General features: G+C 33.3%; 1 protein-coding gene across 1 annotated transcript in view; it reads right to left on the bottom strand.

Annotated features, from left to right (window-relative positions):
- The window catches only part of LOC147069256 (retinal guanylyl cyclase 2), a 141,271-nt gene that overhangs the window by 59,794 nt on the left and 58,597 nt on the right, over window positions 1-22,880 (bottom strand). The window contains exons 8-11 of the mRNA XM_085951644.1: window positions 14,064-14,235; window positions 12,119-12,259; window positions 2,641-2,833; window positions 1,593-1,764 (exon numbers count right to left, since the gene is read on the bottom strand). Of these exons, the coding sequence (XP_085807770.1) occupies window positions 1,593-1,764; window positions 2,641-2,833; window positions 12,119-12,259; window positions 14,064-14,235 (678 nt within the window). The remainder of the gene's footprint in view (window positions 1-1,592; window positions 1,765-2,640; window positions 2,834-12,118; window positions 12,260-14,063; window positions 14,236-22,880) is intronic.

Genomic DNA, 22,880 nt, shown 5'->3' with positions numbered 1-22,880 from the left:
TACTCATCTTTTTCATAATTTTTGTACCTCTTCAATCTGGACACCGTTTTTCTAAAGGCTTAATTACATTGGCAGACGCGCAGATCCAACCAGATTTAACGATCCACGCCGACCGTCGTGACCAACGTCTATACACTATAAGAAATTACACACAACGATTCGATCGAGTTGCTCCTTGCTTTTGGTTGGTTTAAAATATATAAGTTGACCGAAAACTATTTCTTCGTTAGATTAGTGGCTACACTAAACAATTTTCCCTCGCAATTTTACGTCAAAACTCAGCTGTCAAACCTAACCTCGCAAGCGGGCGGTAGCTTTGGAAATTTTCGTACATTCTCGGCAACCTACGCTTGAATCTTCGTGAATCGTGCAGACGGAAATAGGATTGGTTCCAATTTACTCACGATTGTTCACTGACTACGTTACTATTCAATACTATTTTTGGTTTTTTTTAATGCCATGTTGTGAACGCCTTAAATGTATAATTTGTAAAGTGCACTATACTTCGGTACCTACTAAAGTCAAAATAAATTAATTTTAATTTGTATTAATTTGAAAAGCAGACACTTTATTCATGGCTTCCACAAAGGTTTAGGCATTACTCATTTAGTGCTTACACCTCGACTGGCGCGTTTCGAGTCGTTGGCCATTCTTTATAATTAACGTGTTATTTAAATGTTGTAATTAAAAGCTAATTAAAAAGTTAGCAGTTATTGTGTTAATGTTAATAAAACTCCACGACATATCGAACACATGCTGAATTACGGGCGCGGGGAATGTAGAAGCGTGGCGAAATTGCGTGTGGCAGGTAACCTAACCGAAAAAAAAACATTTTTTTTAAACGGTACATGTTCAAACACGCGCGTTAACATCAATTTACTCCCTACTTCAATTTTAGTTTGTCAATTTATGGCTACGGCCGTATGTTGTAGCTTAACCACTGGGGAATGCCAAAAAAAATGGCGTATTTCAAAAAATCACTACCTTATTCTTAGGTCAATAATTATTATAAAGCAATCATTATTCGTAGTATGTTTATCACACTTGAATGGTCAAAGACATAGCTTATAATAAGTATCTTTAGAATTATCTTTAAATGTGTTAATCTTGCCCATTTTTAGAATAATAAAATGCCTAATTCTTGTCAAATTTGGGATCACAGAGATTAACAATATAATTTTTTATCGTAAATATTTTACTAAAATTATCTCATCATAAATTATACTAATGGTTTTATAAATGCGTTGAAAAATTAATAAACGTGAAAAATCTTAACACCACTGCACAGTTATGTACCGAAATATGACTATATTCTAAAACATTAGAGCGAAAGGTTTAAAAGAATACTATTTCTAATACTATATTAATACTATTTCCTATTACCTATTAATACTATTTCCTATTAATACTATTTCCGTTGCCGAAAACATAACCTTAGCCATAAAGATCTTGTTTCTCTTAATACAAAATACTCCCATTATAATACATTAAAATAATATAGTGTCAATACACGTACATTTAGGTCGTAAGAATTTGAAGTGGGTCTAGATTTTCAGTCATAATTTCTGGAATAAAACTCTTAAAAGACTCACCTGTATGCAATCCTATCCTCAAATGAAGTGGTGTTCTTGGCAGGTGTCTGATTTTGAATCTGCCGCTCTGATGGAGGAGGTCCAGGGCCATCGTCGCCACTTGCTCGGCGTGGTCTGGCACTCTGATTGGAAGACCACCGACCACCATGTACGCGTCGCCTATAGTCTCCACCTGATGATATAATAATTCAGTTTAAGATAAGATAAGGCAACCGATCTCGAGTGTGGAAGAATATAGGATAAACTTAAACACGTGTCAAGAATACGTCATTCTAACCTCGTTCTGACAACTGCTCTCGGTTTATAGGCTGACCCTCATTCAATATTCGTGTATTTAACCTTCAAGGTTGCAACACACACTATTTCACGTCTACAATGTTTTGTAGGACACTCACGCATACAAAGCTCTGCTTCAAAATATAGTGTAAAGGGGTATAGCCTATCAGAACTATATTTATTAATCTGTTCTGTGGTGTTTTTTAAAGATTTGTTTTTCGAATTGGCAACACTTTTTCCAGCGTCAGCAATTTTGACAGCTGACAGGTGATTTGTGTTCAGTTTAGTTTGCCATTTCACCATGAATAGACTTCGCCAGAACAACACGTGCAAATTCTGAAAATTTATTTCGAAAATCGTGGTTTAGTTCGCGAAACTTATCTGACAAAAATGATGCTAGCCAAAACGTTATAGTCAAAGAAGAGTGCTATTATAGATCCATGATTACTGACTTTTTCGTTCCCCAATTGAATGGTATTAATGTGGAAGAGCTGTGGTTACAACAAGACGGCGCAACACGCCACACAGCGCGCGCCATAATCAATAAAATTGCCGATATACGGCCACAGCTGCTCAAAAAAGTGATCGAACAAGTCCATATGCCCGAAATCATATTTAAACATTAATGGCTTAAAATTGTCTTTTAATAAAGCCAATACTATGGCCATTACCACAATTTTTATGTGTTTTATTTAATTTTTAGTCTTGGTTTTGATGCCTTTGCTCTTTTCTATAAAATAAATCAATTAATTAATTTAGTGATCTCTGTTACCTTATATACATTGTACGCGTTAATGGTGGCATCGAAGCAGGTGTAGAGATCGTTCAGGAGGTCCACGACTTGGAAAGGAGTGCAGTGCGCGGATATGGATGTGAAGCCGACGATGTCTGAGAAGTAGATGCTGACTTCGGAGAACTCTTCAGGGTCCACCGGCATACCGAGTTTCAGCTTCTCAGCCACGTAACTATTAAAGATTTTGTTAGTTTTAGTAAGTAACCTTTTTTCATATTTTTCAATTTCTTCCTTTCATCTGTAACACATGATAGAACAATATATTGTAACCTTACTATTAAAACCTCGTAAGTATGTTTGAGAAGAATGTTGAGGGAAAGGAAAAAAACGTAAGAAAAACAATATTTAAAACACCTATCTAATCGATGAATCTGCTAACACTGGTTGCGAAATACGAGATTTTAATTCCATGTTTGAAACCGAGACCTACGAGTTTTTAAAAATTGTCGATAGATGGACAGCACACTAGTCTAGAGAATCAAGGTTTTGATGTGATTTATGCTGTCGGACTTACGAGGTCTTAATACTAAGGTGACGATATATGAAAATTTGTAATAGAGAACGAGACAAGAAAAATACTAAGAATACAGGTACGTTTATTTTAATCGGGTCGTGAAAGAAATCAAATGATAGTCTCATAATAGTTTGACAGATGCTTACAATGCAGTGTCTTACTTTACATGGGGTGTCTTACTTTTTTCAAAAAGATTTTTTCTATTGGATATAATATATTTTCTCAGAAGTGTTTTTCAAAATTATATATTTTTAGAGCGGAATGCACAATCTAAGATTTCGTTCCTAAGGATAAGTCGCCGAAAAGCATGACTTAACTATAGACAATCCTGAGTATAGAGTTAAGGAATCCTTAACCATAAACAACTTTTGTTATGAACACGCCCCCTTCTGTATTACCATTTACCACTGACAGCTGCTGTCAAAATAAATTCGCATGTCTATAACACAGTCTATACACTCAAATTCATTTAACAATGTATCTCAATATGGATATTGATAGTGTTAATTCGTTTGGCATGTACTTGCAGAATATTATTTTATTTTTATACGCCAGCCCGCAGAAATACAAAATACCAGATAAAGAATGACAATAGACGCTAGTGTTACCATGTTAAAAAAAAATCTTGTAGTGCCTGTGGAATCACGTATAATGACTTTTAACGGAAACATAAGAGTATTATAATTAAATATTAATATGTATTTATAGTTATTGCATTTATAAAATGCAGTTGTCATATTTTTGTCATCGTTTAACAATTATAAAATAATTTACCTAATTTACCTAACGAGAATTTTTAAATATGGTATTATTTTCAATAGAAATGATCTTAACTAAGGACAGTGTTTCTGCATAGTGTTTTCTGCTAAGGAAATTTTAGTTATGACAAATGTTTCTGCATTCCGCTCTTAAAGCATAATAAATAGTCTTGGTATACTTTGGGCGATACGACAAAATTGTGCAAACTTTTTCATTCATACTTATTTGTTTTCGTTGGATTAAGAATACATATTACACATAATATTGTTGGTTCATTTTTTTAAAATTCATTGAACCCTCCCTAACCAAACTCTAATGGATAAAAAATATTATTTTATCTATAAAATATCCAAAGTTATGTATGATTTAATTGTATAATTTTAGATATTTTATACATAGACGAGTATTTTTCGACTATTATTCATTATGGCTTTGTTTTTGCATGGTTTAATTGCATTTTAAAAACTAACCGACACCTAAGTGTAGTCTTATTTCAATGAAAACAAATACGTATAACTGTCAAAGTTTAGTGTGCACTATTTATGGCGGATCTTAACAGCCTACCTCCACCCTTCGCCACTGCTCTAGAGTCTAGACAGGGAAGTCAACCTGGTCCCTACCGCCCACTAGTGGGTATTCCAGCTGTCATGGTGGGCGGTAGGGGTTTTAGAAATGAAATATGATGAAGAAAGTAATCATAAATTCGATAGTGGTGGATATGAAAACCTATGGCAAAATAAAAAAAAATGCCTGTCTTATATCCAAATATGTGGAAAATGATATTCAGTTTATTGGTACCTTTCCCTAACTCATATCTTGTGGAACCAAGCTTTAGTGATGTTTATAATATTATGACTAAAGAAAGAAACCGCCTGAATATTTCCGAAAGAGGAAGCCTTCGTTTATTCCTCATAAAATTTGAGCCAGATATCCAGTAGGTATTTAGTGTCGTAGCATCAGCCTCATGGATCAAAGTAATAATTTAATTAATTAAAATAATGTAATTTCATCAGCCTTCATGCTACTATATATGCAAATTATAAATAAAAAAGATAGATTTTGACTACAGTAAGTTGTTTTATAAAGATTTATTCCGCCAAACTTAGCGAAAGTCTGACATAAAGTATTTGGTAAGTATTTTTTTTTTTATAATATGCTTTGACTTGTCTTGCTGTAACTCTGCTTTATAAATTTTATAAAGTAAAGTACTTTCCTACTTTATAAATCTCCATTACTGTGAAACCGGTGGGCGGTTAGAAAATTTTACTACTAACAGAGATACAAAAGTGGGCGGTAGGTATAAAAAGGTTGACTATCCCTGGTCTAGAATAACCAACCAGGCAAACGCGCCAAAATTAGATAAGTGAGTAGGTATTATAAACGCGAGAGTTCATGAATAGCCTTTATTATGTACCCGCATCGCAATACGGCCTGCGGGACTTCGCGCCATTTCCAAAGTGTTCCATAATTGCCTCCTCTAATGGTAATTTACGCGGGGGAAATTTTCATATTCGGGTGATTTTACGTACAATTAGATCCGCTATTATGATGTTGCAAGGATTATGAATTTAAAGATACCCGGTGCTATAGCTGTCAGTAATAGAATCATTATTTTAAGAACATTAAATTACGTTGACCATGTAATTGTAAATGAATTACTATAGAATTAGAAAACGCTGTATTTAAGTCCACATTTAGTCAATTCATCATCCATTTTCACTTCAACTTTTAAATTCTGGTTTTACACCGAGAAGTTTTGTGCATGCGCCGAGGAGAGGAATCCGTTTAGCTGTCTACATTCATTTCGTTCATCACAGCTTTCACTTCGTAAGTCATATAAATAATACATTCGCAGGTGATGAACAAAATTATTCTCGGTAATACAGCGTTACCATGGAGCGTACTTGGGAAACTAGTGCAAAAAGTAAAAAGCAAACAGTAAGATTTGGAATAACATTTACAAATTATATTAGTTATTTTTTTTACTCATTGTTACAATTTGGGAATCCAATCCCGAGCCAAAATTCTGATCCCGGGATTTCGGGATTACAATTTGACAATCCCGGGATTGGCATTTTTTTCCCATTGTTAATATAATTTTTTTATATTTACAAATAACATTGATAAAATTTTGCGGTACTCCTTAGAAACATATGACTTCAAGCTTTTAATTTTAGTTTTCACCCCTAAAATCGACAAACCAAATCTTGCTCAGTCTTTATGCGTTATATCCCATAAAGCGCAATGTGCCCTATATTCGTCAATAAAACTCATTATCAGCTCAGACGACATTTTGCAAAAAAAAATATTCGTATTCTATTTAATTTACCAATATGGTCAAAATCTCAACTTTGACTATCAAAAATAAATATATTAATCGACTAGCAACTCCACGAACAACTCGAACCTTCCCGAAAAAATACGAAGTTGCTGGGCGTGTTGAACAGAAATTCAAGGCAGTCGGATCGCAGTGCGCTAGTACTTTCATCACAAATTAACGGCCATTTTGAAACCGATTTGAGCGTAGACGACGCATGCACTGTGTTCAATTCGTGAGACGCACGGAAAAGTCCTCAACGTAGGCCAGCCTATAAATGGAGTTTTAACATTATACAGTCAAGTTACAAAAATATTAGTATATCCGAATAAAATAGAAGGGTTGATTTGGAGGGGTCCATGTTTGTGTTGGGTTTTAAAATTCTATATAACTCCTTAGTTAGAAGCAGACTTGAGAGTGGGTCTATTGTCTGGGCCCCGCATCAGTTGAAATACGGCCATATGTTAAAGAGGGTGCAGAATTATTTTTAGAGTCCTTTATTTTTGGCTGTATGGGTATATTATCCGTGGCTCTATCTGACTGACTTTCTCTTAGGTATGCTTACATACAGTAGCTTAAAATTTAGAAGGAATCTTTATTTAGCTACATATTTTTTACCACTTATACTTGGCGTAGATGAAATCTTTGGCATTCTTGGTAGTATTGGCTTGTGTGTCTTTGATAATTATCTTATAAATCGGAATCCGTTGTTTGTTCTCCCAAGGTGCAGAACTAAATTGCTATTAGTAATGCCAATTAGGAGGGCAATAACTATATGTAATCAAATTGCTTCGGATATTGATATATTCCACTTACGTGAGGGTGAATTTAGGTGGACGTTGTTTTATAGGTTTTTAAAATAGGGTATATCAACCTAGTTCACTGTGTGTGCTTCCATGTATTTTACTCATATTACCTACCCTGTATATTTATTTGAAAATTGTAAACATTTAGTTTGCCATGTCGTGAGCGCTTTGAAATTATAATGTGTCATTTCAATGTAAAGTAAATAAATTTAAATTTGAAAAAAAAACATTGTCATATACAAAAATGAGAATGCCTTTTTTGACAAAGAAGACGATTATCATAAGATTCGGTGTATGTAGTTGAATAAAACAATATTTTCCTAAAATTATTTAAAAATGTATTTTTTCAAACTTTTGCTGCCCTCTGAATCCTATTACTCGGATATTTTGCACCCCAACACCCCCACTTGGTCCTTGTCCTTCTCTGGTTTTAGGACTTTTTTTCCAATTATTGTCTACCACAGTTTACATTCCTTTAATAGGAACCGTTCGCCACTCCTCAGCATCATGCATAGCATCCTACTCTCCCATCACACCACACTACCATTAATCGCCAGCCTCAGAGAAAAACAGTTAAAATATACAGTTTATTTTGACAAAGAAAATTAGTTTATGGCAGTGGCGAAGGGTGGAGGTAGGCTGTTATGATTCGACAAAAATAGTGCACGCTAAACTTTTTCAATCATATTTATTTGTTTTCATTGAACTAAGAATACAATAATCTACAGATGGTATTGGTTAGTTTTTAAAAATCAATTAAACCCTGCTTAAACCGAACCATAATAGCTTAGGTAAGCTATGGGCGATCCAACCGAAATGGTGCATACTTTTTCAGTCATACTTATTTGTTTTTGTTGAATTAAGAATACATAATACAGATGGTGTTGGTTAGTTTTTTTAATATTTATTAAGCCCTGCCTATATCAATCCATAATTTATATAAATTATTCTTCTATCTATAAAAAATCTAAAAGTAGGTATGTTTTAAGGTCATAATATTAGACATTTTAGAGATAAACGAATATTTTTTTACTATTATCTGAAATGGCTTCGATTACGCAGGGTTTAATTGAATGTAAAAAAAATATACAACACTATCGTCACATTGTAGGCTTAGTCCAATAAAAATAAATACATTTGACTGATAAAGTTTAGTGTGCACTATTTATGTCGGATCTTAACAGCCTGCCTCCATCCTTCGCCACTGGTTTATGGAGTGGAGACTGGAATTTCCAATACGATATAATGGTACTGTTCGGTTATACGGAATACAGCGGAAAACGTATTTTGAAAATACTCGATATACTGGATTATTTGTTAGTTTGGGTTAGTTTAGGTTAGGTTAGGTTTGGTTAGGTTAACTTAACAAATAATCCAGTTTATCGGCTATTTTCAAAATGTGTTTTCCGCTGTATTCCGTAAAACCGAACAGTACCGATATAATTATATCAGTCACTTTCAAATCCAGAAAATTAATTCGTTGATGTCACTAACCTAAATCATCCCCCACCCTCACACAGGGTTAACCGTTTCCAGATAAAATAAAATAAAATTGAAAAAGAGGTCACGTTGAAGAATGGTGTGCATTTAGGAGTGATTCACCCCAGCCGGTCGGATTTTATTGGCGTATAATCTAACATGATTCTCGAGTGGACAGATCTTTCAGCACCATTGACTTAGTTAAGGGTTTTTTTTTTATAAAAAGAAGAGAAAATGTACGCTCATTTGGAGTACGCAAAACTAGTATCCTAATATCGTTTTAAGCGCATAAGAATAATTGATAGCAATTCGTCCAACCCCCAATGGGTTTAATACAGAATGATTTTTTTTTTAAGTTTTCACTAATAAAATAAATTTAAGAATGTAACATTCTAATTATTGAACATATGGGTACCAACACCGACAGAACTCCTCTAGAGTACGAAAAGACCGGATCATCGCCCTCCAGTATATATTAGTCAGCTGATCTTGAATAAGTAAGTGACCATCCTGCTAGCTGCCATTCAAATACAATGAAAATATTCATTAATTATAATAATATTAACCACGTCTTTAACCCTTTAAGGTCGACAGATTTTAATATTAATACAATTAATACTTTTTACTTAATATTATTATAATCAGTGAATATTTTCATTGTATTTGAATGGTAGCTAGCAGGATGGTGACATACTTATTCAAGATCAGCTGACTAATATACTGGAGGGCAATGATCCGGTCTTTCTGTACTCTAGAGGGGCCGTCTGCTGAAGGCAGACAGTTCTGTCGGTGTTGGTAAATAATTTTGAAAATAATTCTGAGAAAATACATTATAACCAATAGAAAAAAAACTTTTTGAAAAAAGTAAAACACCCCACCCCGTAAGAATCGAACCTGCATCACTCGGGTTTCGCGCCCACGCACATAGACCACTATGCTAAAGGCACAATATTTAATTACGACAAATTTTAACTAGATGGCTCTTATAGTACTCGCTGAAGCGCCTTCTAAATTGAACTACTATTATTGGCTATCGGTTTTTGTATTTAAAATCAAAGTACTATTATTAGTAGTAGTAATTAGAATTTGCAAAAAGAGCTCGCTATCCGAATGGGAATGGCTGGAGCAACATTCAACTCGATGCGGAATCTCTGAGACTCACGATTGTACTCGGTCAAAACCAAATGCCGCCTATTTGACGCTTGCATTGTGACGGTGCTGTTTTACGGTAGCGAATCATGGCACCTTACGAAGGCTCAGAGCAACCGTATACTGAGCTTCGAAAACAGATGTTTGCGACGAATACTGGGTGTGCGGTGGTATGACTTTAGGAGCGACGAGGAGATAAAAGAACGCACCAAGCAGCCTCTCATCACTCTGAAAGTGAAGAGGCGACGTTGGACCTGGCTCGGCCATGTGCTGCGGATGCCAGTAGAGAACCTCAACATGGCTTGCCTATTCTTCAAGTTGACATGATTCCGGCGTCCTGGAAGGCCTCTAAATACTATCAACATAGTGTATACGACGGAGTTACGGGATGCTGGTTTGACTTGGAACGAGCGACAGGGATTCTTGGAGGCGCCGCGTTTGTGAATTATTCGTTGAATAAAAAAAGTAAATATTTAAAAAAATAAACTAAATATTTTTCAATGTATGGCAGTGTCAGGGGAGACGCTGCGACACTGTGACAAATTATAAATGAGGGCTTTGAAACAAAGCACAGGGTAAATGGAGACAGTAAAGAAACAGACAGAGTGAAAAATTACAAAACGGAGAAAGACATTGCAGGGGGAGACTCTTAGTTGCTTCTTGAAAGTCGACCATTAATTAATTAAAATGTAATCGTTTAAAAAATGTCGTGTGATTTAAAAAAAATTGAAAATAGTTTAAGGGTGAGAGGCATACCTACAGAGGCACCTAGCGCGAAAATACGAAGCTTGCAATTTGAGACAGCTTTTTGATAATTTACAATTTCAACTGTATTAATTAATAATTATGTATCTGAAGACATTAAAAAGAAAAATATTTTTTTCAAGTCAAAGATAAACTTAAAATTGTAAAAAAGATGTTATAAAATGTGAATTTATCACAGAACCATATACCTAAATAAAAAGAAATATATTTATATTTTTATAAAAATCGATGTTTTTTAAAATAAATATAAAAAATATTAAAACTATGAATTAGTCAAAAATCTAAACGAGAAAAAATACAAACTTAATAAACTAAATATTAATAATAAGTATGACCATAAAATATAATGTAATAATAAGATGTGGTCCTGTGACAAATCCATGTTTTCAGATACATATTTATTAATTAATACAGTTGAAATTGTAAATTACCGAAAAAATATCTGAAAATTGCAAGCTTCGTATTTTTCCGCTAGGTGCCTCTCCCCTTGAAGGCATCATTGTGACTGTCAATGCGATGACACGTCTTACCACTATAGGGAGGGTTCGAGGAATTTCAATTGCCCCGAAAATGATTCTTGTGAAAATATAATTGTTCTCCATATTTTTGTACGGTGTCGAATCATGGACCCTGAAGGCAAGGGAACGGAAGGCAATTATTGACGCCTTCGAAATAATATGGTGTTGGCGCTGAATAGTTTATATTTATTTGACAGAGCGCAGGACGAAACAGTCAATCATCGAGAGACTACGGATGAAGGAACAACACTCGACAATAATATGTCTGAGATGCATTCTGCAGTTTTTTGGACATGTTGTTCGGTGCGGACCAGTTAACTTGGAGAGACTAGTAGTTTTGAGAAGCCTTCAGGAAGGTAAAGCAAAGAAACAGTGTTAGCGCCCTAAAGCGACCAACTGAAGGAGCTTACTGTGGCCAACCTTCATCCTGCCTTGAGAGAACCTAAGTACTGAAGAAGTGGAAAGTTTTGGTCGCATGGAAGATGACGGAATTTCAAGGTAATCACGCGTGTATGTTTCAGCGTGGCTCGGTGGTGATATCATCGCTATAGGATTGGTTTGTCGAATATCCGTTTTTGTCGAAATCGACCTTCTAATGCATAATGATTTTTTGTATCTAAATGGACCAGAACCATTTATAAAAAATGTATTTTTCTAAAAACAGAGATATTTTTGAAAAATTATCGAATAAACCTCGTTTATCACTATTTTTTCGTGCTGTTTTGTTGAATGTGTGTCTATTTGACAGATCACCATGCAGAAATGATTTCAAAAATACTACGTCAAATAAGTTATTTCTGTCGAATATCACAATTAATTTCGGGATGCTTGAAGAATCTCTTAAGTTTTGAATTGTCGAATATATCTGATGAATTAGTCCAGGTGGACGGTGGGTCTGAGTATACATAATATGAGTGACGCAGTTTGTCTTCTGATTCGTCTACATGAAACGATGGTATATACGACAAGTCATGGTATGAATTATTAGACAATAGATTAAGATATTTTCAATGAATTCTTAATTTTATATATTCACACGTCACGTGGACCGTTGACAAATCACACGTGACCAGCTCGTTTCAATGTTTATACTACCAAATGTTATTCGCTTTATAGTAAATCCTAGCTCATGGAGTAATAATCGGTTTACCTTGGAAGCATTCTGTTCAGCAACTGCTCTGTCTTTTTCTTCTCCATGTCCAACTGCTCAGTCCGTTCTCTGATCAGCTCTTCCAAGTTGTTGCTGTACTTCTCCAGCATTTGAAACATTGTATCGACGAAGTTCACCTTTCTGCATCAGAAAAAATACCTTATTCATATTTGTTTTGAATTATCTGTAGCACACGAGAGAAAGCATATAAAAATGTGTATGGGATGAATATATATTAAATAATGACAAGATGAAAAGAACTTTTTACATACAACTTTTTTAAATTTTCTGTTGAATTATTATGCTCAAACTTATACTTGATATGAAGTAAATAAAAAACAAGAAAACAAAAAAATAATATAGAATACTGAAATGTAATTTTGACATTTCATTTTAATTTCCATAGTAACGCTCGTATATATTAATAATTTAGTTGCTAGAACTACCCTCTTAACAATCAACAATAGTCTTTTACTTTTTACGGATTTTTCTGAAATAACTTTCCATACAAAATAGAATTAACTGAAAATGAATTCAATTCTGCTTAAAGATGACTAACAAGTATTAAAAAAATGCATTGGCATTGTATTCTGTTATATTTTAAAAGTTTCAAATGTCTAGCTAGTCGGGAAATTAGTTAAAAATTGATTGCAAGATTTGTACTGGACAAACAACCACTGCACAAACAAGAATACGAGCTAATACAAATGTTGTAATAATAATAAAATACACGCATAAACGCAAATTCTAAATTTGAAAAATCAGTTATTGAAATCGGGTCATGAAAGAAAACAAATGATACTCTCATAATATTTTGACAGATACTTACAATGCGGTAATATCATATCGAGTGATTCAAGTATAGAGAAACTAGTGGGTTATCCAAAGACTTAAAGATAATTATAATAGGGATAGGGTTGGTACTGTTATTTATTGTAACCTTAGGCAACATACACAATAAATCAAAAAATAGAAATTTAATACACTCGCAACCCTTGGATTCGGCAGGTGTGTACCAAATAAGCTGTCACGGATACATGAAGAAGTATATTGGTTTAATATAATATTTTACAGTACACTTCATAAACTCATTATCTCTTGAGAATGGTTTCTCTAACGAGCCCGAAACGTTGAGGAAAAAAGGACTTAGGACACGCGGTGGAAGCCTTAAAATATATTACTATTTATTCATATTTATTTGCCTAAACGAAGTTTAGTATGTTGTTATGTTCTCTCAATTCTTTTCTATGGGATGGAATGGAATTATGGACACTAAACCAAGAGATGTCACGGAGACTTGAAGCTTTCGAGATGTGGCTGTATAGAGGCATCCTCAAAATTCCTTGGAATGACCGGGTAACAAATGTTGAAGTTCTCAATCGAATGAGGAAGGACCGAGAAGTTCTACGTAGTATAAAAACCAGGAAACTACAGTACCTCGGCCACATTATGAGAGGACAAAAGTACAGCATTCCCCAACTTGTCATTCAAGGAAAGATCAACGGTAAGCGTAGCAGAGGACGGCGCCGCATTTCGTGGCTTAAGAACCTCCGTGATTGGTACGAGTGCAGCTCCACTAAAACTGTTCCGGGTAGCAGACGACAAAGATAAGATTGCCTTGATGGTGGCTGACCTCCGCTAGGGGATGGCACAATAAGAAGAAACGAAGTTTCTCTGATAATAGATTTTTAGGTTTCCATCGTGTCTATTTATTCCTTCATTCGTCGACGTTTCGGGCTCGTTGCAGAGGCCATTATCAAGAGATAATATGTTTTCCGATGAAGTGTATTGTAGGTGTATGAATGCAAACGTCGCGAAACGTTGAGAAAAGAAGGAAGAAGTAGAAACGGTGGAAACTCAAAAATCTATAATGATAAAAAACAACCGTGAAAGTCTCAAACATTATAGAAGTTTCTATGACTTCAAGAACAATATTTTTTCTCACCTTCCATGGTTCAGCTTTCTAAATAGGTCATGCACTTGACAAAAGTCGGGCCTCATCTCCGGCTGCTCGGTCCAGCATTGTCTCATGATGTGAATCGCATCGGGAGGAGCGGCACCCTTCGAAACCGATGGTCGAATCAGGGGAGGTGGTTTCTTAACTTTCTCGAGTATTTCTGTGGGTAAAATAAAATATAATATAAGTAATTTGTTAATATACAGTTTTTTTTATTAATGTGACGTATTAAAATGATGTCTGATGGCATTAGGGAAAATTTTTGATGTGTGTCTATCTCACTTATCAGATCGACCCGCCGCACCGGGCCCCCAGGCTAGAGCTCTGCCAGCCCCCTCCTTGTGGGGTCATGCAACCGTACGTAACCGTACTTCACACGTAACTTTCAACTTAACTGTATGGAGAATATTATTTAATATACTGAGCCACGATTTTTATTTCATTCAATATTTATTTTACTTAAACTGGACATGACAATTTATAAATTCAAAGCGTTCACGAAATAACGTAAGCAAATAATAAAAATACACGGAATCAAACCGAGTGAACAAGGTTGAAATACCGTATCTAAAAAAATATAATGTCCACATAAACTCACTCTCACGTAAGTGTTATATATCGATATCCAAAGCAATTTGATTGAACATGGGGGCTGACAGGACTCCGGCCTGGGGGCCCGGTGTGGTGGATCAACCAGCCAAGTGAGATAAACACATATTACAAATTGCACTAATAGTAAAAAAAAATGTCGCCTGCGGCACTATTTCACTCCAATCATACTAACATTTTAAATATGTGCTTGTGCGATACAATTTGCGATTATTGTCTGTCGATATTCTACAACTTTATAATAATACAAGTGAAATCCAATACAAAAAATCACTAAATTTTACCTCGCACACTATTTGGAATACTCAACTGTAGATCGTCACACTGCCTCTAACCTTAGCGATAGGTAGGGGAGCCCGCCGAAGATTCTAGCTTTGGGGCCCGCTTCAAGATTCGGGGGCTATGGTCACAAATTATAACTGTTATTCTAGAAAATCGTTTAAATCATAAAATAGGGCAGTTGTGGACAATAAGACGTATTTACATGAAATAAATGCATTTATTTTATCACTAACTAATTACGAAAATATTATAATGATTTATAATGCACTAATAATAATTAACTATCAAATTGTAATGATATGTCAGATCATTGTCAGATTAATAAATGTTAGTTCAATTGTTTCTTTTAATGAAACAATAAACAAAACAATAGTTTGCTACTTTTCAAAAATCGAATACCTCCCAGTATCCATTTTATATAGCGAACTGGAGTGACATTATTTTTTAACCAATTATTAAATATTACACATATTACATATTATGTATTTTGTCAGTTTATTATCATTATCTACCTTCATATAAGATGCATATTTATCAGAAATAATTACTAGATAAAAAGAACTTTTTTATTACAACGTTTTTAAATTTTCTGTTGAATCATATAAACTTGACTTGACTTGACTAGCTTAAGGGGGGCCATGCTCAGCGTATGTCAAAATGGAGCTTTTATTGCATTTTAAAAGCATGATCCTGGACATTCCTTAAACAATGTAGATAATTTATTTATATAATTTTGAAGCGTTACTATCCTTTTTATTTATTTTAAACAGTTGATGACTGCATAAAGTATTTTTATTACATAAAATAGTACTCTTTTAAACCTCTCGCTCCAATGTTTAAGAATATAGTCATATTTCAGTACGTCCATGTCAAGTTGTGTTAGGATTTTTTACCTTTATTAATTTTTAAACGCATTTATAAAACCATTAGTAAAATTTATCTTGACATTATTATACTGAAATATTTACGACAAAAAATTATATCGATAATATCTCTGATCCCAAACTTGACAAGAATAAAGGCATTTTATTATTCAAAAAATGGGCAAGATTTACACACTTGAAGATAATTCTAAAAATATTGATTATACGCTATGTCTTTGACCATTAAAGTGTAATAAACATCCTACGAATAGTGATTGTTTTATAATAATTATTAAACTAAGAATAAGGTAGTATTTTTTTAGAAATACGCCATTTCTTTTGGCATTTCCCAGTGGTTAAGCTACAACATACAGCAGTAGCCATAAATTAAGAAACTATAACTGAACTAGGGAGTAAGATCATGTTAACGCGCGTGTTTGAACATGTACCGTTTTAAAAAAAAAGATTTTTTTTCCGGTTAGGTACATGTTCAAACACGCGCGTTAACATGATCTTACTTTTAGAAGTAAAGAGAATTGGAAAAAAATGTGAAAGACCTCGACCAATAATATTAACTTTCACTACTCTCGGTCTCAAGATACACATAATATTATTTAAACAAAAGGGAAGCGCTGAAAGACACTCAATATTATATGAAGGAGGACTATCCACAGTACTAGAAAAAAGAAAAGAATTACAACAGCAAAAATACATATTACACGTATTAATTGTTGGTTATTTTTTTTAAATTCATTAAGCCCTGCCTAAACCTAACTATAATAGATACAAATTCTATCTATAAAATATACAAAGTTAAGTATTATTTAATTGCATAATTTTAAATATTTTATAGATAGACGAGTATTTTTTGACTAGGTATTATTTATTATGACATGGTTTCGCAATGTTTAATTGAATTTTAAAAACTAAGCAACACCGTTAAGTTTGTAAATATTAGTCTTATTTCAATGAAAACAAATACTTATGACAAAGTTTAATGTGCACTATTTATGGCTGATTTCAAACAGCCTAACTCCACCATTCGCCACTGAAACAAGCACATAAAGCATAAATAATTTTGCATTATGTCTGATTTTATAGAGAAAAATATTATCATATTTTAAAATTGCAATTACTACATAACAAATGATATCGAGACTTACCGACTTTTGGCAACGTAACCCCATGATATGCAAAAAGTGACTGTGAATATGTCACTTGTACAATATGAACAAGTCACTTTTCTAATATATTGTTCTATTTCATGTAGTAAAATATAAAAATCTAAACAATGGAATAATTATTTTCTACTCAATATATTATTGAATATTCAGAATACTTAAAAATTTAATTTGAATTTTAAAAACTAACCAACACCACATGTAAATTGTAGTCTTATTCAATGAAAACAAATACGTATAACTGACAAAGTTATGTGCACACTATTTATAGCGGATCTTAACAGCCTATCTTCACCCTTAAAAACTGCATCCCCGGAGTTTCAGCTGTATCAGCGAAGTGTTTTATCTTTTTTTTTAACTCTTTAGTGCCAGACCCAATTGCTCACGTTAGTGTCACCCGTGTCCATATGGACACGCAATTATTGTAGTACAGTTTACTTTGCTTAATTGTTATTTTAAAATAACAATTTGGTTTATAAACGTTAGTCAGTTGAAATAAGTACACTGCTTCAATTGTTCGTCATTTGAATGATCTAGCTGACATAATAAAATTAATATCAAGTGTCAAAGTGGCCATTTATTTTATAATCACAAAAAGATGGACTTATGTTAAAGGTAACCGTGGTTTTCTGATTATATTTTTTCAAAGAATAATATTTCTGCCATTGAATGCATTATAAACGTGTGCAGTTTCATTATATGTAATTAGAATTAGTAATGAAACTATTTTTGTTTATGTGGTGTTATTGCATTTAAGGGGGGACATGCTCGTCGAAGGTCAAAATTGAGTTTTTATTGTATTTTCAAACCATGATACTGGACACTCCTTAAACGTTGTAGATAATCTATTTATATAATTTTGAAGCCTTATTATCCTTTATAGTTATTTTAAACATATGATGACTGCATAAACTATTTTTGTTATATAAAATAGTATTCTTTTAAACCTCTCGCTCTAATGTTTTAGAATATAGTCATATTTCGGTACATAACTGTGCAGTGGTGTTAAGATTTTTTACATTGATTAATTTTTAAACGCATTTATAAAATCATTAGTATAATGTATTACGAGATAATTTTTGTAAAATATTCACGATAAAAAATTATATTGATAATCTCTGTGATCCCAAATTTGACAAGAATAGGCATTTTATTATTCAAAAAATCGGCAAGATTAACACATTTGAAGATGATTCTAAAGATACTCATTATAAGCTATGTCCTTGACCATTTAAGTGTGATAAACATCTTATGAATAATGATTGCTTTATAATAATTATTGACCTAAGAATAAGGTAGTGTTTTTTTTAAATACGCCATTTCTTTTGTCATTCCCTAGTGGTTAAGCTACAACATACGGCCGTAGCCATAAATTGACAAACTATAATTAAAGTAGGGAGTAAAATTATGTTAACGCGCGTGTTTGAACGTACACAGTTATGTACCGAAATATGACCATATTCTAAAACATTAGAGCGAGAGGTTTAAAAGAATACTATTTTATGTAACAAAAATACTTTATGCAGTCATAAAATGATTAAAATAACTATAAAGAATAATAAGGCTTCAAAATTATATAAATAGATTATCTACAACGTTTAAGGAGTGTCCAGGATCATGGTTTGTAAATACAATAAAAACTCAATTTTTACCTTCGACGAGCATGTCCCCCCTTGTCCATATGAACACGCGTGCCACTTAACACTACAAATTTAAATTATGATTTGTTATCACTATATTTTTTATAAAATATAATATTCTCATTTTGTCAAATTATTTAGTTTCTGGGATATGTCCAAGATTAAAGAAAGAGCTGGTAAATAATGCATTGGATGCACTTAATGAAGCAAGTGATGATGATAATGTCGACGAATATATAATATTATTATTTATCTCACCACCGACCAAATCCTGTGGTTTTAACAGATGAGGATGGTGGTGGAACAATCGATAATTTAAATCATAGACGATTAAAAGCAGATATACAAGTGAAATCTAGGAATGCAAGAACATAGATAGACCAATATGATATTTTATACTGTAACTGGAGATTCTACACGCAATAACACCTAGCTGCACAAAATATCAATTTTACGGGAAAAATGTGGAAAATAAGAACGCTGATGGATCTTGATAGGATGGATATTCAAACCTATGTACATCAAAATCAATGGTTCTAGCAGATAAACGATTTAATGGGTTAAATTATTTTATTCAAAAAAAAATAGAAAAAATCGATGCTGTGACCGATTTTTTGAAAGAAGAAGAAGAAGAAGAAGAAGAAGAGAGATCTGAAATCAGAACGCAGTGAAGAAAATGCAATATTAGCTTGTGTGTAATGTGTATTGAAAACTATCATACTTTATAATAATTCTACTAATAAACCATAGAATCAAAAAAAAAAATGATAACATAAGTGTCACGCATGTCCATATGGACACGGCTATTATCTCAAAACTTAATGATATGAAAATTTTATTTTCACTATTCATTTTCTGTTATATTACAGGTACATAAAAAATGTAAATAAACAATTTTTAAAACAAATAAAAATTCATGTCACACCATTAACAAAATTAATGTGTCCATGTGGACACCTGTGCCACTAATGAGTTAAACTATTTTTCGTCTTGCTATCGATATTTTAATATTCACAAGTAGGTACTTATCTTACAGGCACCATTCGTCACTATAGAATACATTCTATATTATTCATTGTTGAACTTCTATACCGAAATTTATTTGATATTTCATCTACCGTAAGCATTTTCTCACTTGCAATGTGTCATTTTTATGTTTCGCAGAAGTCATACGAGAATTTTATTTGCAGAGTATAAAAAACTTTTTTGATTAAGCGCTCCGCAACGAAAACACTAAAAACAATGCGAATTTAATAAAAACTTTAAACTTTCAAAGGAAAATAACTTTAATTTATTTATTTAATAATTAATGCAAATTTAATTTTAAATTCGTCAACTGGGTATTATTTAGTATTGTATAATTTAATAATTCATGAAAGAACTTCGGGTATCAGGGAGTAGATTTGCTCAGTTATATTGTTTTTCAATTTGGGTATGAGTCAGAGTATGGACCTAATAGGTTGAGCAGGTGGCTGACATCCATTTTTCGTAAAAACAAAATCTTGGTTACCCACCAAAAAATATATATTTGAAAAAAATACGAAACTCGACGTAGGTAATTAATGAACATACATAATTTTGAAAAACACTTCTAAGAAAATATATTACAACCAATAGAAAAAATCTTTTTGAAAAAAGTAAGACACCCGGCAGGAATCGAACCTGCATCTCTTGGGTTTACGCCCCAGTCCGCGCATTATCCACTATGCTACGAGGTGACAAATTACTAATTACGACAAATTTTAACTATTGGCCTTTAATACCTGCTCATCAGCAATACTAATAATTGGTGATCGGTTTTTATTTATTAAATCAAAGTAGGTGCCTACTATTTCAATTACTAACCGACGTCACGGATTTCTCCAATATTTTTATGATGTAACTTGCTAATAACTATTTCTTTTATTCAACGAATAATTCACAAGATTTAAGAATGCACCATTCTTATTATAATAGGTAAGTAATTAATATTCCTTGATTTAATACACAAAAATCGATAGTCAATAATAACGAAATTTGATAAGCATTTCATGTATGACCTACTAGTTTAAATTTTCGTCATTAGATAGGAGTCTCGTAGCATAATTGGTTAATGGACAGTTGGCACAATACCAATGGTTATACGGGTTCACACCCGTCGAGTTTCTTTTTTTTCAAATATATTTTTTTCTGGTGGGTCTGAGGTGTTTTCAACTTATGTATGTTCAATTCATCTATCTATATGTAAAATTATACTGTTAAAAATCATACATAATAATATAGATAGACGAATATTTTATCTATTTTGGTTTGATTTACGCAGGTCTTAATGAATTAAAAAAACTAACCATCACCATTTGTAATTTTAATTCTTAGTTCAATGAATATAGTTAAGTAGGTACCTATGACTGACAAAGTTTAATGTGCACTATTTTATGTCAGATCAAAACAGTCTACCCTTACCCCTCGCCACTTCTGTACTTAACATATATTTTTATATTACTTATTAAGACCTAGTGTTTGAAAACAGAATCCTCCGGAGAATACTTGGACCTGTCAATGAGAACCACCGGTGGCGCATCCGCACAAACGCTGAGCTCTTCGACCGATACCAACCTAGAATCACTAATATTCTGAGGTCAAGAAGGCTCAGATGGGCGGGCCACGTTGTACGATCTGAAAGATCTAGAACTCTCTATAGGATTTACAAAGGCACACCAGCTGGCACTCGACCTCTTGGCCGCCCTCGACGGAGATGGACGGACAACATTCAAAGGGATGCGGAAAGGCTGGGGATAGTCAACTGGGAAGAGAGAGCGCTGGACAGAGATGCCTGGAGAAACGTTGTGCAGTCGGCCATGGACCTGAACGGCCCCTAGCGCCAGTTTAATAATAATAATAATAATAATATTAAGACCTTCTTAGGATCGGACATGGTAAAAAAATAATTAATGCAATAAATTTTGTTTTAATTAAAATAAAACACTGTACTACCTACTAGTTCCACTTATTTAAATATTGATCTGGACCGGTTTTGTCCCATTTCAAATTCCCAACCCTTAAATTTCCAATACCAAGACAAATCAATTCGTTACATCAGCATAGTGTGTTTCACGTTCTTTTAAAATATGTTAATTTAGTATGTACACAGTAAGTAAGTATTTTTGTCGGTTGAACGTTTGCTAATCGTGAGTATGTGAGGTTTAGTTATAAGCTGACTTGAGAGTGGGTCGATTGTTTGGGCCCCGCATCAGCGAGTTCAAAAGAAATTTTTGAGACTCCTTTAATTGCGGTTGTATGGAGACTATCCGTGGCTTTATCCAACTTGCTTCCTCTTAAGTATGCTTACATACTGTAGCTGGAGCTTAAACTCTAGACAATATTTAAGTGAATTTGGCCACGTATTTTTTCCGAATTATACGCGGTGAAAATGAGAACTCTGCTCTTCTTGGTAGTATTGATCTGCGTGTCTCTGATAACTATCTTAGAAATCGGGAGCATCAGTTGTTTATTTTCCCAAGGTCTAGAACCAACCTGCCACTGGTAATGCCAATTGGGGGGGCGATAACTATGTTCAAGCAAATCACTTCTGATATTGACATATTCCATCTGCGTTAGGATGAGATAGGTGGGTATTGTTTTATAAATCTTAAAATAGGGTCTGCTTAGCTCATTCGGTGTAGGTACTTCCTTGTATCTAATTTATATATATTACAAAGTTTTATTAGGTCGTATTCTTGTTTATCCGGTGGTTGTTTATCCACTACAAATCTTGCAATCGATTTTAACTAACTTCCCGACTAGCTAGACATTTAAAACTTTTAGAATATATCAGAACACGATGCCAATGCATTCTTCTAATACTTTTAGTCATCTTCAAGTAGAATTGAATTCATTTTTACTCTAATTCTGTTTTGTATGAAAAGTTATTTCGGAAGAAATCGGTAAAAAGTAAAACACTATTATTGATGGCTACTGGGGTCCTAGCAACTAAATTATTAATATATACGTGCGTTACTATGGAAATCAATATGAAATGTCAAAATGACATTTAAGTATTCCATGTTTATTCAGTATTTCTATCAAGTACAATTTTTTTTGATCGTTTAAGCTAATTAAGTCAAGTTTATATGATTCAACAGAAAATTTAAAAACGTTGTATATAAAAAGTTATTTTTATCTTGTAATATTTTTTTGTATTTACACTTTTCTACTGTTTACCAACAGTAGTTACAATATTTCTCTGTTTCT

The sequence above is a fragment of the Rhyacophila brunnea genome, unplaced genomic scaffold (assembly GCF_057557595.1).
Source record: "Rhyacophila brunnea isolate RB1 unplaced genomic scaffold, BYU_Rbru_1.0 scaffold_24, whole genome shotgun sequence".
Lineage (NCBI taxonomy): Eukaryota > Metazoa > Arthropoda > Insecta > Trichoptera > Rhyacophilidae > Rhyacophila > Rhyacophila brunnea.
The sequence above is the reverse complement of the archived record's forward strand: the minus strand, read 5'-3'. Positions and strand labels throughout refer to the sequence as shown.